A 19,860-nucleotide genomic window follows, 5' to 3' on the forward strand; every position below is an offset into this window, starting at 1 on the left:
TCATGAGAGTAAGACCCCATGGACTCTCTTTCCCCTGCCATTATATGAAGACACCGTGAGAAGGTGCCATCTTTTGAGGAGCCAATCCCTCACCAGACACCAAATCTACCAGCACTTTGATCTTGAACATCCCAGCCTCTAGAACTGTGAGAAATAAATTTTTGTGGTTTAGAAGCCACCTAGTCTACGGCATTTTGTTATAGCAGCCAAACGGAATAAGACACCAACCTTTTCATAACTGATTATTCCATTATTTTGTTTCTCAGTTCTATTTATGAAGAGTTTCTTTAGCCTTTTAACATATGTATCCATAATTGAGATAGTCTATAATTTTTCTTGCCTGAATCTGGTAACAGAATTAAGTTTATTTTATATAATGAATTAGGAAGTTTTAAGAATTCTCTCATGCTCTGGAATCATTTATATAGTATGAAATTTTATATTGTTTTTTGAAATTTTGAAAAGTTTAGTATAAATTTATGGGCTTTTGGTGGATTGGTTCATTGAATTTTCCTGAGTTATTACTTATTTCTTCAGATTTTCCACTTTCTGCTATATAATTTTAAATACTTTTTTTCCAAAAAAACATTCATTCAATGAGATATTCAAAGTTGCTGGATGCACGTTTGTAGTAAGGGAAGCCTGTTTTCTTGAGGAAGGAGCCTACAACATCAATAGTCGTGTATGTTATGATTCTTTCCCCAAATTTTCCCCAGAGCAACCAAGGAGACTATGCACTAGCTGAAGGGAAATATCCAGACCTTCTAGAGTTTTTAAAATACTGTTTCTGAACTGACACTAATTCCTAAAGACTCCAGGCACCATCATGTATTTCTGTTCAGCTTGCAAATTTATGGCGGTCACATGCTAGATGGAGTCTTGGCCTAAGTCCCCATGCCAAAGGAGTCCAGTGAAGTCACAGCCCCCTACCTGTAGTATTTATCTAGTTCCAGAATATGTATTAGGGCTAAATGTATGCAGTAACTAACAGAGTCCCTCATGTTTGTTCCCTGCTCCATGGAGTGAGGGCTATGACAAGATATCACCTCATGAGAAACAAGTTGCTGTACCCTGGGCCACCCCCCAAAAAGAAAGAGACACAACACTTGGCAGGCCTCCTCAGATTTGGGATATGACATACACCACATTTGGACAGCTTGCTAGGACACATTTCCTGGGTATCTATAAAACTGCCAGATTTGACTGGGGCCTATAAGTTGCCACAGGTTCAGACTACAGAAGGAGTGTCCCTACTACCTGGGCCTTATGACTCAGGAGATTCAGTGGCATTAGAAGTGTAAATGGCCGATAAAGACACGGTGAGGAATTTCTGGTAAGTTCTAATAGGAGGATCACAGAACATACCACTAGGATTTTGCAATAAGAGATGCTCTCTTCTGCTGACAACAATTCTCCATTTGAAAAGCAACTCCTGGTGTACTACTGGATCTTGATAAATACTGAATGCTTGCCGGTAAGACATAAAGTGGCCTGAATTGAGGTAATCTGATTCACCAAGTCACCAAATTGGAGAGATGTGATCACGTCTAAGAAGCATAACAAAACTGCATATGCTGGTGGCTCAGATTCACACGGCTCTTTATTGTTTCTCTCTCACTCTGCAGCTATGGCCTGATGAAGAGGCCTCTATGACCAGTCAACAATGAAGGAAAAAGTACCACCTGGTTTGTGGATGGATCTGTCCTGCCATATTTGTAGCAGTGAGAAGTGGACAGTTGCTACATTACAGCCCCACTCAAGGAAGTCCTGGAGAGACAGGGGTGAGCTGAAATCATTCCGGTGGGCAGCCTTAATATAGATCTTCACTAATATGGGGACTAGCAGATAGACTGGCTGACCTGGGATGTAGAAAAAACAAGAATGATATACTGATGGCGAGGCAGGTTGTAAGAGGTTTGTGGATGGGTTTCTTGGAGTGGGCACAGAGTGTGAAGATATGTATGTTCCACATAAAGCCCCCCTACAGGTATCCATTGAGGAAGTTCTTAAAATCCAGATGGATAAGAATATCCACATCAGCCTCTTTGGTCATCAATGGAAGCTCAAAGGCCCCATATAGAAAGTGACCATGGAGGCATGGATTTAATAAAATGGGCTCTAATTCACAAGGGTGATCTAGCTACCAGTGTAACTGAATTCTTAACCTGTCAACAGCAGAGACCAATGCGGAACTCTTGCTGGAATTATCTTTTATGGGGATCAGGCAGATGTCTGGCAGTATTTTGAGTACCTGGAATTCTTTCATGACGGAAGAAGCAGCTGTTTTTCCTCACAAGGAGAAATACACATTCTGATTGTGGATTTGTCTATTCCCTTTCTGCCAGAGCTACCATTTGTGAACTTACAGAATGTCTCATCCATTGCCATGGTAGCCCACACAATATGGCTTCCAACAAGAAATACATATTATAAGGAGGAACTGCAATAATGGTCTCACCCCCATGGATTCACTAGTCTGACTATGAACCACATCACCTAAAAGAAGTTGCCTTGTTAGAATCATGGAATGGCTTTTGGAAGACTCAGTATGGCTCCTCACGAAAATAACATCTGGGAGATTGGGGTGCTGGTCTACTGGATTTGCTATGTCTTAATCTAGTGACCAATGTAGGAAACAAGGGTGAGGGGAAAGTGTGCCAATTACGTTACAACAAATCCTCTCCTGAACACAATTTTTGTTCTTTTCCTCATGAATTTCAGCTCAGTGGGTTTGAAGGTCCTAGTGCTCCAGGGAGGAATGCTTTGGGGAGGGAACAGTCATAGTTCCATTAAACTAGAATCTGAGGCTGTTTCTTAACAGTCTGTACTGCTTAACCAGTAGGCAGGAAAGAAGGTTAGTGTACGGTGTGATTGATCTTGATTACCAAGGAGAAATTAGGTTTCCGTTACAAAATGGGGGCAATAGAGAACTATATCTAAAACCCAGCACTTCTTAGTAAGTCCTTACTCAACCGTATTGATCAAAGGAAGATACGTCCACCAAGGACCCAAATTCTACAGGAAGAAAAGTTGAGTCACACCAATTTTCATACTATCCCTTCCATTCAAGAATTGAGAGAGGGTAAGAGGACCATAAAAGAGTTATCAAAGAAGGAAGTTTGAAAATCAACCCAGGACTCATCACAAACCTCAGAATGGGTCTCGTGATCTGTTTCCTTTGGCTTCCTTTTTTTCCCTTTGCTACTTATGTGGAAGCACAGGTGGTAGCTAAGATTTTAGGTTTCAGGTAAGAGTATAACTGACTTGGCATCACCTCATAATGATATGTTACTGGGGATTTTGTGTGAATACATTTTTCACCAGGGCAAGATATATGAACAAGAATATATGCTAAAAAAGGGAGTGAAATATGCTAGATATTTTCCGTTTGCCCCACTATGTGCCACTATATGTAGTCTCTATCCTCTTTCACTTTGCTCTGTGAGCCATGCAGGTGGCCTTTATGGATGACATTAATGGTTTCTATGGAGTCAGCCAATGAAAGGCATTGACAAGAAACTGGAGGAAGGAAGGACGAAGCTTTTCACTAGGCTTCCTCTCTAGTGGTAAGTACACCAATGCCATCACATATGGTTCTTCTCATTGAAGATCAGGTACAGGCTTTTTCCTATACCACTAGATTCTAATGTAATTGGCACACAAAGGTAAAAGAAAGCATCAAAGAAAAGCTTTTCTGTAAGAAGCTTTCATGAGGACATTTTTGCCTTTTACATTGGGACCCTGCTTTCCTTTCTGCTTGCTTCCGCTCCTGACCTTCCTTGTTTGCGGCTATCATTAAATCAGCCAAGTCCTACTCTTGCTTCTAGTCTTGGCGTTTTAGCTCAGAAAGTGAGCTAAACAGATCATTAACCTGACCCATTGATGTGAAAATTTGTAAAACTCCAAGTTTCTGATATATGTTTAATTCTTATTCTCAATTTGGAATGTTGTTTCAGGGGGTACTTATTTACCTATTTTAATGAATATATTAATGAGAATTCAGAGTGGAAGGCTCATGTGCTTTTATTCACTTCTTACTAGAAGTATTAACAAACATTTATTGAGCATCTTCTGTGTCCTAGGCAGTGTGCAAAAATTTTGACTGACAAACACATGGCTCCTGCTTTCAAATAGCTAATAATGTAGTTAGGGAAATAGACAAATAACCAAATATCTATAATATATGAGAAATTATATAATAGTAGCATAGACAAAATGTTATGGGAGCATAAAGTATGTTGTTACTCATTCTTCCTAAATGAAGAAAACTTCATCAAAGAAGTGCCATTAGAACTGTGTGACAAAGGCACAGGAAATGGACATTCTGGCTATCATGGTCACAGCACGAAGTATCCAGAGAATGGCAACTAGTCCATTGTAGTTAGACGTAGAGGGCATGAAAGTGAATGTCAGAAAATGATTCTGGAATAGTACATTGGGGCCAGTTTATTGAGGAGCTTGAATGTCAAGGCAGATAATTAAACTGTATTCTTCAGATAGAACCGTCAGATTATTTTAAACAGCAGAGTGACAGGATTAACCCTAAATTTCAGGAAAATATTTAGTTGCAATGTGACATATTGAGTGGCATGCAATTTGATGACTTTTGACATATATACCCCCAAGAAACACTACAAAAATAATGAACATATTAATCACCCCCAAATTTTCCTTGCCCCATCCCTAAGCAATCACAGATTTGTTTGCTGTCATTATTGATTAGATTGCCATTTGTAGAATTATATATAGATGAAACTATATAGATGTACTCTGTTTTGTCTGGCTTCTTTCAGTCAGCATAATGATTCTGAGATCCATGAATGTGTTTGTGTGCATCAATAGTTTGCTCCTTTTTATTGTTCGGTGGTATTCCACCATACAGATACGAAACTGTTTATACATCCATCTCTTAGTAGACATTTGGATTGTTTTTAGTTTTTGGCTGTTATAAAGATGCTGATATGGCTGAAATGTGTGTCCCCTCCATATTTCATGTTGAGATGTGATTCCAGTGTTGGAGGTGGGGCTGAGTGGGAGGTGACTGGATCATGGTGGCAGATCCCTGATGAATGGTTTAGCACTATCTCCTTTGTGATAAGTGAGTTCTCAGTTAGTGTATGTGAGTTATGGTTATTTAAGAGTCTGGGACCTCCCCATTCTCACTCTCTTGCTCTTGCTCTCACCATGTGACATGCTGGCTCCCCTTCACCTTCTGCTATGATTGTGAACTTTCTGAGGCCCTCATCAGGAGCTGAGCAGATGTTGGTGCCATGTTTATACAGCCTGCAGAACCATGAGTCAATTAAACCTATTTTATTTATAAATTACCCAGTCTCAGATATTGCTTTATAGTAATACAAAAAAGGCCTAATACAGAGTTATTTAAGTCTCTTGAATAACTAGGAGTGGAATGGCTGGGATGTTTTGTAGATACATGGAATTGTATCTTTTTTTATTCCCACAAGCAGTGTATGAGAGTGTTTATTTCCACATGTTAAGAACCAATTCATTGCAATTTTCTTTACTTTTTTATAGGAAATAAGTTGAACTTTTTCAAAGGCTTTTTAAACATCTGTGGGGTAACCATGTGATTTTTCTTCTTAGTCCTATTAGTATTGTGCACTCTAATAGTGGGTTTCCTAACAGAGTCCTAACAGGTTCTTGCATTCTTCGTATAAATATCAAGTCATGGTGTGGTGTTTTTTTTTTTTTTTAAGTGTTGCTAGGGAATCTATTTCTAAATCGTATTTTGGATTTTTGCATCAGTTGTCATAAATGATGTTGCTCTCTACTTTTCTTTTTTTGTGCTACCATTACTATGATTAGGTACTGATGTTATATTTACATCATTAAAATAATTTGAGAATTTTCCTTATTTGCCATGCTCTGAAACAATTTAAAAATATTGGGACTATTTGGTCTTTAAAAGTTGGGTTGAATTTCCCTGTGCAGTCATCTGGATCTGGTGTCTCTTTGTGATCATTTGTTTTTTCTCGATAATTTTCTCTATTTCTTCTATGAAAATTGGTTAGTTTAAGTTTTCTGCCTCTTCTGGCATTAATTTTGGTAAACTGTTTTCTAAGAAATTATACATTTTATCTGGGCTTATAGAAAGAAGACTAATATCAGCACAACAAAAATCTGTCAGCTTATATAAATTTTCTCATAATTCATCACCTGAGCTACCACTAAAATGAACGCAGTGTCTAAAAACGTAAACCAAGGCTATTTTTTAAAAAAGGAAACATAAAGAGATGTGTTCCCATGGGAATGCCTGCCCAGATTTATCTTGGTAAATTTGTTCACAATTGTCATAATCCTACCACAGGGTGAAAGTTCTATGCAAGAATACACAATTAACTCTGAGACATTTTTACACACCTATGTTAGTAGAGGGTATCTCTTTCTCCTCTACCCAAGAGTGGAGCCACATTGACTATTTCTATTAATTACTAATTATTAGTAGTAATATTTGTACATTGCTATTTACTCATATAGTCAATAACAAATAATACAGATGTTCTTGGCTTTTTTTATCTCAATACTTGAGAGAAATTTTGGCCATAGAGATAATTTTACTTATATCTCTAATGTTTGCAGAGCTTCTATTTGCTTCAAAAGTTGTTTTATGAAAAAAGATTTCAGGAGAATCTGGTTTCTAAAACTTATCTATTATACATCATCATTTGTCTTCATGTAGGTTTGAAGAAGAGTGATTTTAATGAAGCAAAATCAGCATAAATGCTATAAAACAAATGCTCAAACCAACCAATGAAGCACTATTTGCTCTGCTCTACTCTATATTACGTGTCTGGGGTTCTCCAAATCTCCCCTTCCTCATGTATCTCAGACTAATGACCATGGGTGGTAAATGATATCCTCCAAACATCCACATTTGCAAACAGCAGGGGTGAGGATGGAAGTTAGGGGGCATCTCTTCTGGCTACATTAGAAATATTTTCTAGAAATACTTTGTGCTGACCACCCAAATACTCTTAATCATGAATAATTTCTTCAGGGACTGTGGTAATTGGTTTGGACTTTTAAGGCTGTCTTTAACTTTCTTCTCCCTTGTTTCTTCTAGCATCTTTCACTCTCACTGTATCTCAGTCAGGGTTCAAATGCCTCTGAGCACTGCAGCAGCATTCCCTTGGAATCATCTCAGCTTTCTCTTGACATTCAGCAGAATGTTGGAAAGGCTTTTCATATATTTATCCTAGCTTATGGTGCCAATCGTTTAGGTATTTTGTTCTAGTCTTCAACAGGATAAGAAGTCCAAGTAAGCACCTTTTCAAGGAATGTTGCTCTTTTCAAGAAATACTATTCTGGGACTTTGTTTCAATTCTTCATATTATCTGGGACTATGCTCTGGCAGATTTAATTTCCAAAGTTCAAAATTTAAGTCAAATTTAAAATCTTTGTAACATACGTACAATATCTTATTTTCTTCTCAAAAGTGAGAATGAAATGGAGACACAGAAATAGTTCATCTTTCATATTCTCTTTATAAATTGGTATCTGATACAGTTCACACCGAGGCGAATGTGTGAGATCTTGGCACTCAAGAATAAGGCAACAATGTGAAATGAAGAATTTCACAATATTTGATTAAAGGATAACAAATATCTCTTATTATTGCTCAAAATAAATAATATCTTATAAAATAACATCAAGAAGAAAAATAGATTTTAATGGGCCCCTGTAAGAAACTGATGGATCAACCATGTATAAATTAGTAAGGAGTGAAAAGATTTCAACGACCAAATTAAAAAACCTGATATAAGAGAATCTTGCACTCAATAGATAGGAATATTTTTAAAAGATATTTTTAAAGCACAAAACCAACACTTTTAAAAACAAATGAATGTAACATGTTTAAAAGGGAGTATACAGAAACTATACATTCTTTCCAAAGTCATGTGGAACATAAGGATTCACAACATTTCTCAAAATTTTATCACATAGGTAAAGTTCTATAACCACTATGCAAGTAATTTAGAAATTAACAATAAAAGATGGAGAAACCAATATATTTGGGAAAAAGACTCCCAAATAATCTGTGTGTTAAGAAGGCAATAATGAGAGAAACTATGAAATCTTTAGAACTAAATGACTATCAAAATACATATGTATCAAGATGTTTGATAATCAGTTCAAATGGCACATAGGGATAAGTGTGTAGTTTTAAATGCATTTATTAAAAGATAAGAAGACATTGTGGCATTGTCAGATCCAGGCTTGTTTAAATTTGTGCTTTCTATTTCTTTATTTTCTTTATTTTCTTTGTGTCTTAACAAAACGGGTAACAGCATATACCAGTTCACCCAAAACTTCTCTGCGACAATAGCAAGCTTTTGAACTTTTAACTGTTTATTGAAATTATGTGATGGTCTCACTATTGGAGTCAATAAAGTATGGTTCTTAATTTAAAAAAAAATCTCCCCTGCCTTTAGTATTTTTAAATTAAATTGCGATAGGGTAAAAGCAATATAAATCAATGTTCTATTTTTTTCTTGACGTAAGAAGTCATTTAGTACTTTCAAGTCTACTAGTTTATTGATTGTTTACTTATCTGCTAGATAATTATGTATTTTTATTACTACAATTTCTGAAACATGCCATTAGAAATCAAGGTTATCTGAGGTTCCAGGTATTATGGAGTTTCTTCTTATGCTTCTTTATCTTCATATTTTCTGAAATAAAAATAAAAATAACATAGAAATAATATATTAATTCATAAAGATGAAATTATTTTCACAATTTCTTAATCATATTATCTCCTTGTTGTATCCTCTTTGACACCACCCACCCGTTTAATATAGGGAAGATAACTTTATATTAGGAGAAGATAAGATTCTTAAGATATATTAGACAATGCCAATTTTAATACTCTCATGCTGTTAAAATGATTGAAAACAGATTTCCATCTGTGGGATTCCAGGGAAATCTGTATAGTCAGACTATCATTACAGCCAACAAAGCATTGTAGGTAATGTACAAATAGTTTAACTCATTTATTTGATTTTTATAACATAAAATAAAAATATAGAAAAGATTTAGGGTAATTTAAAGTGAAAACACAATAATTCTTTAATAATAATATATAAGAGAAAGCCAGAATTAAATATAAAATGAGGACTGAAGAAATTCTGGTTTTAATATAAGATTATATGGATACTACATATCATATGAAATGAGTTTGGAATTTCTTGTTACTAAAAGGGGAAAAAACCCCACACAAAACCAAATAAATCATGACAGTTTTTTGAGAAATATCTTTTCCTAGCATCAAATTCTAAAAGAGAATTGTTCCATGTATTTTCACACAAAAGAGAATCATAAAACTTTAAATAACAGTTTTGAAGAAAATGCAAAAATGTCATACAGTATTAACATATCATCCTTTAATAAAAGTCAAGGGCAGCCGGGCATGGTGGCTCACGCCTGTAATCCCAGCACTTTGGGAGGCCGAGGCGGGTGGATCACGAGGTCAGGAGATTGAGATCACCCTGGCTAACATGGTGTAACCCTGTCTCTACTGAAAATACAAAAAAAATTAGCCGGGTGGGGTGGCGGACGCCTGTAGTCCCAGCTACTCGGGAGGCTGAGACAGGAGAACGGCGTGAACCCGGGAGACCGAGCTTGCAATGAGGTGAGATCACAGCACTACACTCCAGCCTGGGCAACTGAGCAAGGCTCCATCTCAAAAAAATAAAGAAATAAAAATAAAATAAAAATAAAAGTCAAGGGCATGACCTTAAGTAGTAATTTAGTTAAAACATTTTTTTTTTAAACTTTAATTTTAGGCTCAGGGGTACATGTGTAGGTTTGTTATATAGGTAAATTTTTGTCACGGGGGTTTGGTGTACAGCTTATTTTGCTACCCAGGTACTAAGCATAGTACCTGATAGTTATTTTTCCTAATCCTTTCCTTCTTCCTACCATCCTCCCTCAAGTAAGCCCCAGTATCTGTTGTTCACCTCTCTGTGTCCATGTGATTCTCATAATTTAGCTCCTATTTATAGGTGAGAACATGCAGTATTTGGATTTCTCTTCCTGTGTCAGTTTACTAACAATAATGGCCTCTAGTGGCATCCATGTGCCTGCAAAGGACATGATCTCATTCTTTTTTATGGCTATGCGGTATTTTGTGGTGCATGTGTACCACATTTTCCTTACCCACTCTATCGCTGATGGGCATTTAGGTTGATTCTGTGTCTTTGCTATTGTGAATAGAGGAACATATGTGCGCATGTGTGTTTATGGTAGAACAATTTGTATTCCTTTGGGTATATACCCAGTAATGGGATTGTTGGGTCAAATGATAGTTCTGTTTTTAGTTCTTTGAGGAATTGCCACCCTGCTTTCCATGATGGTTGAACTAATTTACACTCTGCACTGTGTAAGTGTTCTCTTTTCTCTGCAACCTCACCAGCATCTTTGACTTTTTGCCTTTTTTTTTTTTTTTAATTGATATGGAGTTCTGCTTGCCTAGGCTGGAGTACAATTGTGCAATCTTGGCCCACTGCAACCTCTGCCTCCCAGGTTCAAGCAATTCCCCTGCCTTGGCCTCTAGAGTAGCTGGAATTACAGGCACCTGCCACCACACCCAGCTAATGTTTGTAGTTTTTTTAGTAGTGACGGGGTTTCACCATGTTGGTCAGGGTGGTCTTGAACTCCTGACCTCAGGTGATTCGCCCACCTCGGCCTCCCAAAGTGCTGGGATTACAGGCGTAAGCCACCGTGCCCAACCCTATTTTTTGACTTTTTAAAGATAGCCATTCTGACTGGTGTGAGATGGTATCTCACTGTGGTTTGGGTTTGGTTTGCATTTCTCTAATGCTTAGTGATACTGAGCATTTTTTTTCATATGCTTCTTGGCTGCATGTATGTCTTCTTCTAAAAATCATCTGTTTGTGTTTTTTACCCACTTTTTAATGGGGTTGTTTGTTTTTTGTTTGTAACTTTAGAGTTCTTTACAGATCCTGGATATTAGACCTTTATCAAATACATAGTTTTTAAAAATATTTTCTCCCATTCTGTAGGTTGTCTGTTTACTCTGTTGATAGTTTGTTTTGCTATATAGAAGCTCTTTAGTTTAATTAGATCTGATTTGTCAATTTTTGTTTTTATTGCAATTCTTTTTGGAATCTTCATCATAAGATCTTTATCAGTTCCTGTGTCCAGAATGGTATTTCCTAGATTATCTTTCAGGGTTTTTATAGTTTCAGGTTTTACATTTAAGGTTTTAATCCAACTTGAGTTGATTTTTATATATGGTGTAAGGAAGGGGTCCAGTTTCAATCTTCTGCGTGGGCCAGTCAGTTATCCCAGCACCATTTATTGAATAGGAAGTTTTTCCCCCATTGCTTGCTTTTGTCAGCTTTGTTAAAGATCAGATGATGTAGATGTGTGGCATTATTTCTGGGCTCTCTATTTTGTTTAATTGGTTTATGTGTCTGTTTTTGTTCCAGTACCACTGAAAGCCTATCATGTGGTTTTTGTCTTTAGTTTTGTTTATGTGACAAATCACATTTATTGATTTACGTGTATTGAACCAATCTTGCATACCAGGGATAAAGCTTACTTGATTGTGGTGAGTTAGCTTTTCGATGTGCTGCTGGATTTGGTTTGCTGGGTTTTTGTTGAGGATTTTTGCGTTGATGTTCATTGAGGATATGGGCCTGAAGTTTTTTTTGTTGTTGTTTTGTCTCTGCCAGGTTTTAGTATCAGGATGATGCTAGCCTCACAGAATGACTTAGGGAGGAGTCCCTACTTTTCAATTTTTTGGAATAGTTTCTGTCGGAATGGTACCAGGTCTTCTTTGCACACCTAATAGAATTTGGCTGTGAATCTGTATGGGCTTTTTTGGTTCAGTGGGCTATTTATTACTGATTCAGTTTTGGAGTTTGTTATTGGTCTATTCAGGGATTCACTTTCTTCCTGGTTCAGTCTTGGGAGGGTGTATGTGTCCAGGAATTCATCCACTTCTAGATTTTCTAGTTTGTGTGCATAGAGGTGTTCATAGTAGTCTCTTATGATTATTTGTATTTCTGTAGAGTCAGTGGTAATGTCTCCTCTGTCATTTCTAATTGTGTTTATTTGAATCTTTTCTCTTTTCTTCATTATTACAATTAAGCTAGTGGTCCATATGTCTTATTAATTTCTTCAAAGAACCAACTCCTGGACTCATTGATCTTTTGAATGGTTTTTCATGTCTCAGTCTCCTTCAGTTCAGCTCTGATTTTAGTTACTTCTTGTATTCTGCTAGCTTTGGAGTTGGTTTGCTCTGACTTGTCTAGGTTTTTTTTTTGTTTTTTGTTTTTGTTTGTTTGTTTTTTTAGCTGTGATGTTAGATTGTTAATTTGAGATCTTTCTAGCTTTTTGATGTGGGTATATAGTGTTATAAATTTCCCTCTTAACACTGCCTTAGCTGTGTCCCAGAAATTCTGGAATGTTTACCTTTGTCCTCATTAGTTTCAAAGAACTACTTAATTTCTGCTTTCATTATTTACCCAAAAGTCATTCAGAAGTAGGTTAATTTCCATGTAATTGTTTGGTTTTGAGCAATTTTCTTAGTTTTCATTTCTATTTTTATTGTACTTGGTCTGAGAGCATGGTTGGTATGATTTTGAGGTTTTGTTTTGCATTTGCTGAGGATTGTTTTATGTCCAATTTTGTGGTCAATTTTAGAGTATGTGCCATGGGGTTATGAGAAGAATGTATATCCTGTTGTTTTGGGGCAGAGAGTTCTGTAGGTGTATGTTAGGTTCATTTGGTCGAGTGTTGAGTTTAGGTCCTAAATATCTTTTGTTAATTTTCTGCCGTGACGATCTGTGTAATACTGTCAGTGGGGTATTAAAGTCTCCCACTATTATGTGTGGCAGTCTGCGTCTCTTTGTAGGTCTCTGAGAGCTTGCTTTATGAATCTGGGTGCTCCTGAGTTGGGTGCATATATATTTAGGATAGTTAGCTCTTCTTGTTGAATTGAACCCCTTACCATTATGTAATCCCTTCTTTGTCTTCTTTGATGTTGTTTTAAAGTCTGTTTGGTCTCAAATTACGATTGCAATCCCTGCCTTTTTTCTGATTTCCATTTGTTGGTAGATTTTTCTCCATCCCTTTATTTTGAGCTTTTAAGAGTCACTGCATGTGAGATGGATTTCTTGAAGACAGCATACCAATCTCTTGAAGACTTGCTTTTTTATCCAGCTTGCCACTCTGTCTTTTAAGTGAGGCATTTAGCCTATTTACATTCAAGATTAGTATTAATATGTGTGCATTTGAGCTTGTCATTGTGTTGTTAGCTGCTTATTACACAAACCTGTTTGTGTGGTTGCTTTATAATGTCACTGGTCTGTGTACTTAAATGTGTTTTTGCATTGGCCAGTAATAGTCCTTCCTTTCCATATTTAGTGCTCCTTTCAGGAGCTTTTGTAAGGCAGGTCTGGTGGTAATGAATTCTCTCGGCATTTGCTTGTCTGAAAAGTATCTTATTTCTCCTTTGCTTAGGAAGCTTAGTTTGGCTGGATATGAAATTCTTGGTTGAAGATTTTTTTCTTTTAGAATGCTGAATATAGGCCTCCAATCTCTTCTGGCTTGCAGGGTTTCAACTGAGAGGTCTACTGCTAGCCTAATGGGGTTCCCTTTACAGGTTATCTGCCCTTTCTCTCTGGCTGCCTTTAACATTCTTTCTTTCATTTTGACCTCCGTAAATCAGATAATTATGTGTCTTGCAGATGATCTTCTAGTATCTTGCAGGGATTCTCTGCATTTCCTGAATTTGAATATTGTCCTCTCTAGCAAGGGTGGAGAAGCTTTCATTGGCAATATTCTGAAATAAATTTTCCAAGTTGTCAGCTTTCCAACCCTGTCTTATTCAGTGATGCTAGTGATTCATAGATTTGGCCTGTTTCCGTAATCTCATATTTCTGGGAGATTTGTTTATTCTTTTTCACTCTTTTTGTTTATTTTGACTATCTTATTTCAGGAAGGCAGGCTTCAAGCTCTGAGATTCTTTCCTCAACTTGGTCTATTCTACTGTTAATACTTGCAAGTGCATTAGGATATTCTTGTAGAGTGTTTTTCAGCTCTATCAGGTCAGATTATTTGTTATACTGGCTATTTTATCTGTCAGTTCCTGTATTGTTATATTTTGATTCTTAGATTCATTGGATCAAGTATCTGCCAGTTCCTGTATTGTTATGTTTTGATTCTTAGATTCATTGGATCAAGTATCTGTCAGTTCCTGTATTGTTATATTTTGATTCTTAGATTCATTGGATCAAGTATTAACGTTCTCCTGAATCTTGAAGATCTTAATTTCTATCCATATCCTGAATTTTATTTCTGTCATTTCAGCCATCTCAGCCTGATTAAGAGCCTTTGTTAGAGAACCAGTGTGGTCATTTGCAGGACAGAAGACACTCTGATCATTTGAGTTGCTGGAGTTCTTGTGCTGATCCTTTCTTCTCTGTGTGTGGTATTCTTTTCAGTTAAAGCATTTTTATGGGCAGTATCCTTCTACTCCCTATCCCTTCATCACCTCCAACTAGGCTTGTCAGATTTAGCAACAACTACTACAACAACAAAACAAATGAGACATACATGAAAAAAAAATCGTTATTTAACTGAAATTCAAAGTCAATTGGGTGTCCTGTATTTTATCTGGCAACCTTAATTGCAGTACATTTAAACAATTGGCCCTATGCCCAGTGCACTGTAATAAATGGAAAATGACTTTTTGAATACAATGGAGAAGTAGAAAATTATAGAATACACAATATTAGCTTATCAACTAAGAAAAATCTTTCTTTTAAGTATTTTATTTGAATTTTCAGAAAGTATGGTTTTGTTAACCAATGTGGAAATATGTTAGTTGTTTCCAAAAGAAATTTTTATGTTTATCATAGACCTAGAATATGAAATGATAAACAGCATTTAAACTGACAATCTAGGCAAATTTCAAAAAATTTAAAAACTAAGAAAATTCATCACTAAAAGGGCATATTTTTGTTTTATTAAATTATTATTTTTTGAACTACAAGCTGGATGACTAGAGATAAATAAAATTATTTTTCCGCTTAATAAAACTGTAGAAAATTTATCTTACAATTTAAAAAGTTTTATCATGGCTGGGCACGGTGGCTCACTCCTGTAATCCCAGCACTTTGGAAGGCCGAGGCAGTCGGATCACAAGGTAAGAGACCATCCTGGCTAACATGGTGAAACCCCATCTCTACTAAAAATACCAAAAAATTAGCTGGGCGTGGTGGCGGGCACCTGTAGTCCCAGCTACTCTGGAGGCTGAGGCAGGAGAATGGCGTGAACCTGGGAGGCGCAGCTTGCAGTGAGCCGAGATCGCGCCACTGCACTCCAGCCTGGGCGACAGAGCGAGAATACTTCTCAAAAAAACAAGTTTTATCATAAGGGTAAAACAAAATTTAACTGGTTAAAGAACAAATTTTATCTAAAAGTTTTAAAAAAAGACTTAAAGAAATGAATATTAAGGGAAACACAGTAATAAAAGTTGAACATTCATAGAATGTAATTTAAAATAAAATTAATAAATATCTGATGTCTATATATTTATATCAATTTTCTTATACTTACCACTTTATTGAAGGATTAGTATTTTAAAATATGATGTAGTCTCTTAAGAAATTTGAGAAATAGTCTAATCCTTATTATGCCATTATTTCCAAAGAATGATTTTGATACTTTTAAAGAAGCTTTAGAAGCATGAAACTCCTAATAATAAACATCCTGTTAAAAATTTTAAAAATAATTTGAATATAAACACATTTGACATATTTTTAAATTGTTATTGACTTCTATTTTGTGTGGTATCAAGTATAAAAAAGGAAAAAAGCCAGCATTATAACATCAAAATATGAATGTTTGTGTCTACATTTCCTTAATATGCCATGAATTTACAAAAGTGAGGTTAAAATATCATATCTGGCCAAAAAGTATAATGAAAGAATCGCATTATAATAGCGTCAAAAAAGAGAATGGTATAGACCAATTTATTTCTGCATCATATCTACAGCTATGTATTCTGATGGTGTGATTTTTTGCACAAAGATTCACAACAGTTACGTTTTCATTATTCCAGGCACATATTTGTCTTGTTTGGCACATTTTCTTTGTTGGATTCCACCTTGCTTGATAGCCAACAGCTAACATTTACTGACTTCACATTATGTTCTAGGCATGGTTCCAAATCATGCATTACAATACACAAAGCAGAAAAAGCAGAAAGAGGGTGAGTCATGAATGATGGGAAGATGTATATGTCTATTTCTCATTCAGTTGACAAAGGATTAAAGCAAGCATTTCTTTCATAGTGTAAAGACACTAAAGGTAGAGGTGTCGAGGGTGGAAGAAATCTTAAGGATCATTTAAACTCTTTGAAGCTTTTATAGATGAAGAAAGCTCAGAGGAGTGTTAGAACTTGCCCAGTATCATATATGTACTCCCTAGTTGACCAGGACTGAAAACTAGGTGCTTTGACCTTGAAATCTTTGTTTCTTCTACTACACTAGGGGGCTGAGTCAATTATCAATAATATTGTATCTGAAAATGATGCAAAATTTTAAGAATGACTAAAAACCAAGCAATGCTAAATTTTTCTTCATCTGGCAAAACAAACAGAGATCTGAAATAAAAATTCTGATACATTTAAATTAAATAGTAGAAGGATTTTATTTTTGAAATATTATAGTATAATTTTGAATTTTAGACTAAAATAGTGAATTTTATTATAATTTTCAAAACACTTTTTTAGTCTTCTTTGAATTGCACGACTGGGAACAGTAAGGCAAAATAGTTTATGTAGGCTGAATTCTTCTTACCATGATAGATAACTTGGGGCTTTAAAAGATGATTGCTTAATTTATAAATGTCCTTCACAACATACAGTTCTACCATAAGATGAATTCTGCTTAAGCAACCATATTTTATAGTCTCTTATGTCACCACTCTTTTTCTAAATAGTATTTTATAAGTTTATAAAATATCGTATGTTACTAAAGTTACATTTCAAAATCTTACTTTTTCATATTGTTCTTTTCCAGGGAATGATGAATGTATACCCACATGCTGGAAAAGAGAAGGTTTATACCGAATACGTATTTGCTTCTTTCTTTTTATACAGTTTCCCTGTGGAAAAAGAGAAACAACAATCTTCTGTAAAAACCCAGATATTGCTTTGTATTGCGTTTACTGATAGTAGAATTTTTATATATTAGTTTTTGCTAGAGTTCTATTTTCATATTTAAAAATATAAACAAAATATTTAATTCTTAGCTTTTTCTTCAAAAGAATAGAGCAAAGGAGTTGGGGTAAAAAAGATTTTTGTTACAACGTGTATTTGCATGAACTCTGTCTTAGAAAACCAGCTTAGTGTTGTACCAACTATATTTCCTTTCTTTCTTTTAATTATAATAACTCAAATAAAATGCTTGGTATTTTTCTATCTATATCTGTCAGACTACAGTATTCTTTCACTTCCCATATTCATTGACTAATTTCTGTATTGAATTATATCACGTCAATTTCTTCTTAGAGAGTAAAAATGTGATATTAAAACAAAGAACCAATTTATAGTCAATGAAGAATAATCTGGATAATTTTCTCAAAAATGAAAATAAGAAGGATGACCTATAGAACCACTCCTATTAAAAACAAACATTTGAAGCCTGGGCACAGTGGCTCATGCCTGTAATCCCAGCACTTTGGGAGGCTGAGGTGGGAGGATTGCTCAGGAGTTTGAGACCAGCTTGGGCAATATAGTGAGACTCCATTTTTAAAAAACAAAAACAAAACAAACAATAAAAACCCCACAAACATTTGGAATAATTATGATCACTGAGAATTATTTTATAGGTTTTTATACATAGAAGATTCAGAAAAATAAATCTAAAATTTATATATATAGTGATTTTTTACATAACAGGTTTATTTAGATGCATTTCTACCCAGTACTAACACATAGGAAATATTAACAGTTTCTCTTTTAACTGTAAAGTAATTTAATGGTTTAGAGTTAATTTAATTTGAAATTAAATTAGCATCAGATAAAATTTGTTGAGGAGTTACAGTTTAGCATATAAAATAATGGCTCGGTAAATACACCCTCAAAACAAACTGTTGATAAAGCTGAGCTTATTTCATATTGCCGTAAGGACAATCATTACTTTTATGGAATCTGGATAGTGTCTGTTCAAATCTTTTGCCCTTTTAAAAATTGAGTTGTTTGTTTTGAGAGTTCTATACATATACTGAATACATGTCCTTTGTTAGATATGAAATTTACAAATATTTTCTCCTAGTCTGTGGTGTCTTATCATCCTCTTAATGGTACCTTTTTGCAGCACAAAAATTTTTAATTTTGATGAGGTCCAATTTATCAATTTTTAAAAATGCTTTCAGTGTCATTTAAAAAAAATTTCACCCAACCCTAGGTCCTGAACATTTTTTCTATATTTTCTTCCAAGAGTTTTAGTGTTTAGATAGATGATTTTTTGTATTTAGATAGATGATTTATTTTGAAATAATGTTTGTATAAAGTGTGAGGTTTAGGTTGCAGTATGGTTGAGAGATAGGGCACCAATTGATCCAGTAAACATTTGTGATAAGATTATTCTTTCTCCATTGAATTGCATACACTTCTTTGTAAAATATCAGTTGGTTATATTTTGTGGGCCTATTTCCGGACTCTATTCTGCTCCATGGACCTTTATGTTTCTCGTTTTGCCAATAAAGGTGGCTTGTCTTGAATACTGTAGCTTTATCGTAAGCTTACAGATTGAATAATGTGATTTTCCCAACTTTATTCTGCTTTTTCAAAATTATTTTAGTTGATTTATGTCCTTTGTCTTCTCTTAAAAATTCTAGAGTCAGTTTTGGTAGAATACCTACCAAAAAATTTCTGCTGGGATTTTGATTAGAATTGTATTAAATCCATAGACCAATTTGGGGAACATTCATACCTTTACTAGGTTGAGCTTCCCAATCTATGATCATGGTATGTCTCTCTATCCCTTTCATTAGCATTTTAAGGTGTCCAGCATATAGACAATGTACATATTTTGTTAAATGTATACACATACAGATACATAAATATTTTATATGTAATATTTTTAAATATTGTAAGTAATTTTGAAATGTTGGTGAGACCATTTTTCTCTTTGTCCCCACCCAAAATTTCATGTCAAATTGTAATTCTTATGTTTCAGGGGAGGGAGTTGGTGGGAGGTGATTGGATCATGTGGGTAAATTTCCCCCATGCTGTTCCCATGATGGTGAGTGAGTTCTCATGAGATCTAATGGTTTTGTGTGTGGCAATTACCCCCTGGCTTTCTCTTGCCTGCTGCTATATAAGACGTCCCTTGTCTCCCTTCACCTTCTGTCATGATTGTAAGTTTTCTAAGGCCTCCCTAGTCATGTAGAACTGTGAGTCAATTAAGCCTCTTTTCATTATAAATGACCCAGTCTCAGGTAGTTCTTTATAGCAGTGTGAAAATGGACTAATACATTTGGTTGTCAACGTTTCATTGCTATTTTGAGGAAAAATGATGGATTTTTGTGTGTATAGACCTTGTATCTTGCAACTTTGCTCAAGTCATTTATCAGTTCTAGGATGTGTGTGTGTGTGTGTGTGTGTGTGTGTGTGTGTGTGTGTATTCTTTGTGATTTGCTGCATAGACAATCATGGCATTTGCTTTTCAATTCATGTGCCTTTATTTTTCCCTTTATTGCACTACTTTGAACTTCCAGTAAAAGGTTGAATAGGAGTGGTGAGGATGGACATGGTTACTTTTTTCTTAATCTTAGAGAGAAAGCATCCAGTTTTCA

The 19,860-nt window shown here is 35.3% G+C and overlaps 1 protein-coding gene and 1 long non-coding RNA gene across 4 annotated transcripts in view; one reads left to right on the plus strand and one right to left on the minus strand.

Annotated features, from left to right (window-relative positions):
• Positions 1 to 1,629: 1,629 nt before the first annotated feature.
• Positions 1,630 to 18,783, plus strand: LOC107129830 (uncharacterized). 2 transcript variants are annotated; one of them, XR_012435130.1, is made up of 3 exons: positions 1,630 to 1,800; positions 3,455 to 3,566; positions 17,079 to 18,783. It is a non-coding gene; the product is annotated as an uncharacterized lncRNA (long non-coding RNA). The 2 variants fall into 2 exon arrangements; XR_001491027.4 differs by having other exon boundaries at positions 1,630 to 1,781.
• The window catches only part of MGAT4D (MGAT4 family member D), a 51,089-nt gene continuing 39,729 nt past the window's right edge, over positions 8,501 to 19,860 (minus strand). Inside the window, exons 10-11 of one of the 2 annotated variants that reach the window (XM_005555964.4) lie at positions 17,056 to 17,163; positions 8,501 to 8,693 (exon numbers count right to left, since the gene is read on the minus strand). In XM_005555964.4, the coding sequence (XP_005556021.1) occupies positions 8,685 to 8,693; positions 17,056 to 17,163 (117 nt within the window). In that variant the 3' untranslated portion in view covers positions 8,501 to 8,684. Of the gene's footprint in view, positions 8,694 to 16,447; positions 17,164 to 19,860 lie in introns of those variants that run through there. The other variant, XM_065545518.1, reaches the window with a different exon arrangement.

The sequence above is a fragment of the Macaca fascicularis genome, chromosome 5 (assembly GCF_037993035.2).
Source record: "Macaca fascicularis isolate 582-1 chromosome 5, T2T-MFA8v1.1".
NCBI lineage: Eukaryota > Metazoa > Chordata > Mammalia > Primates > Cercopithecidae > Macaca > Macaca fascicularis.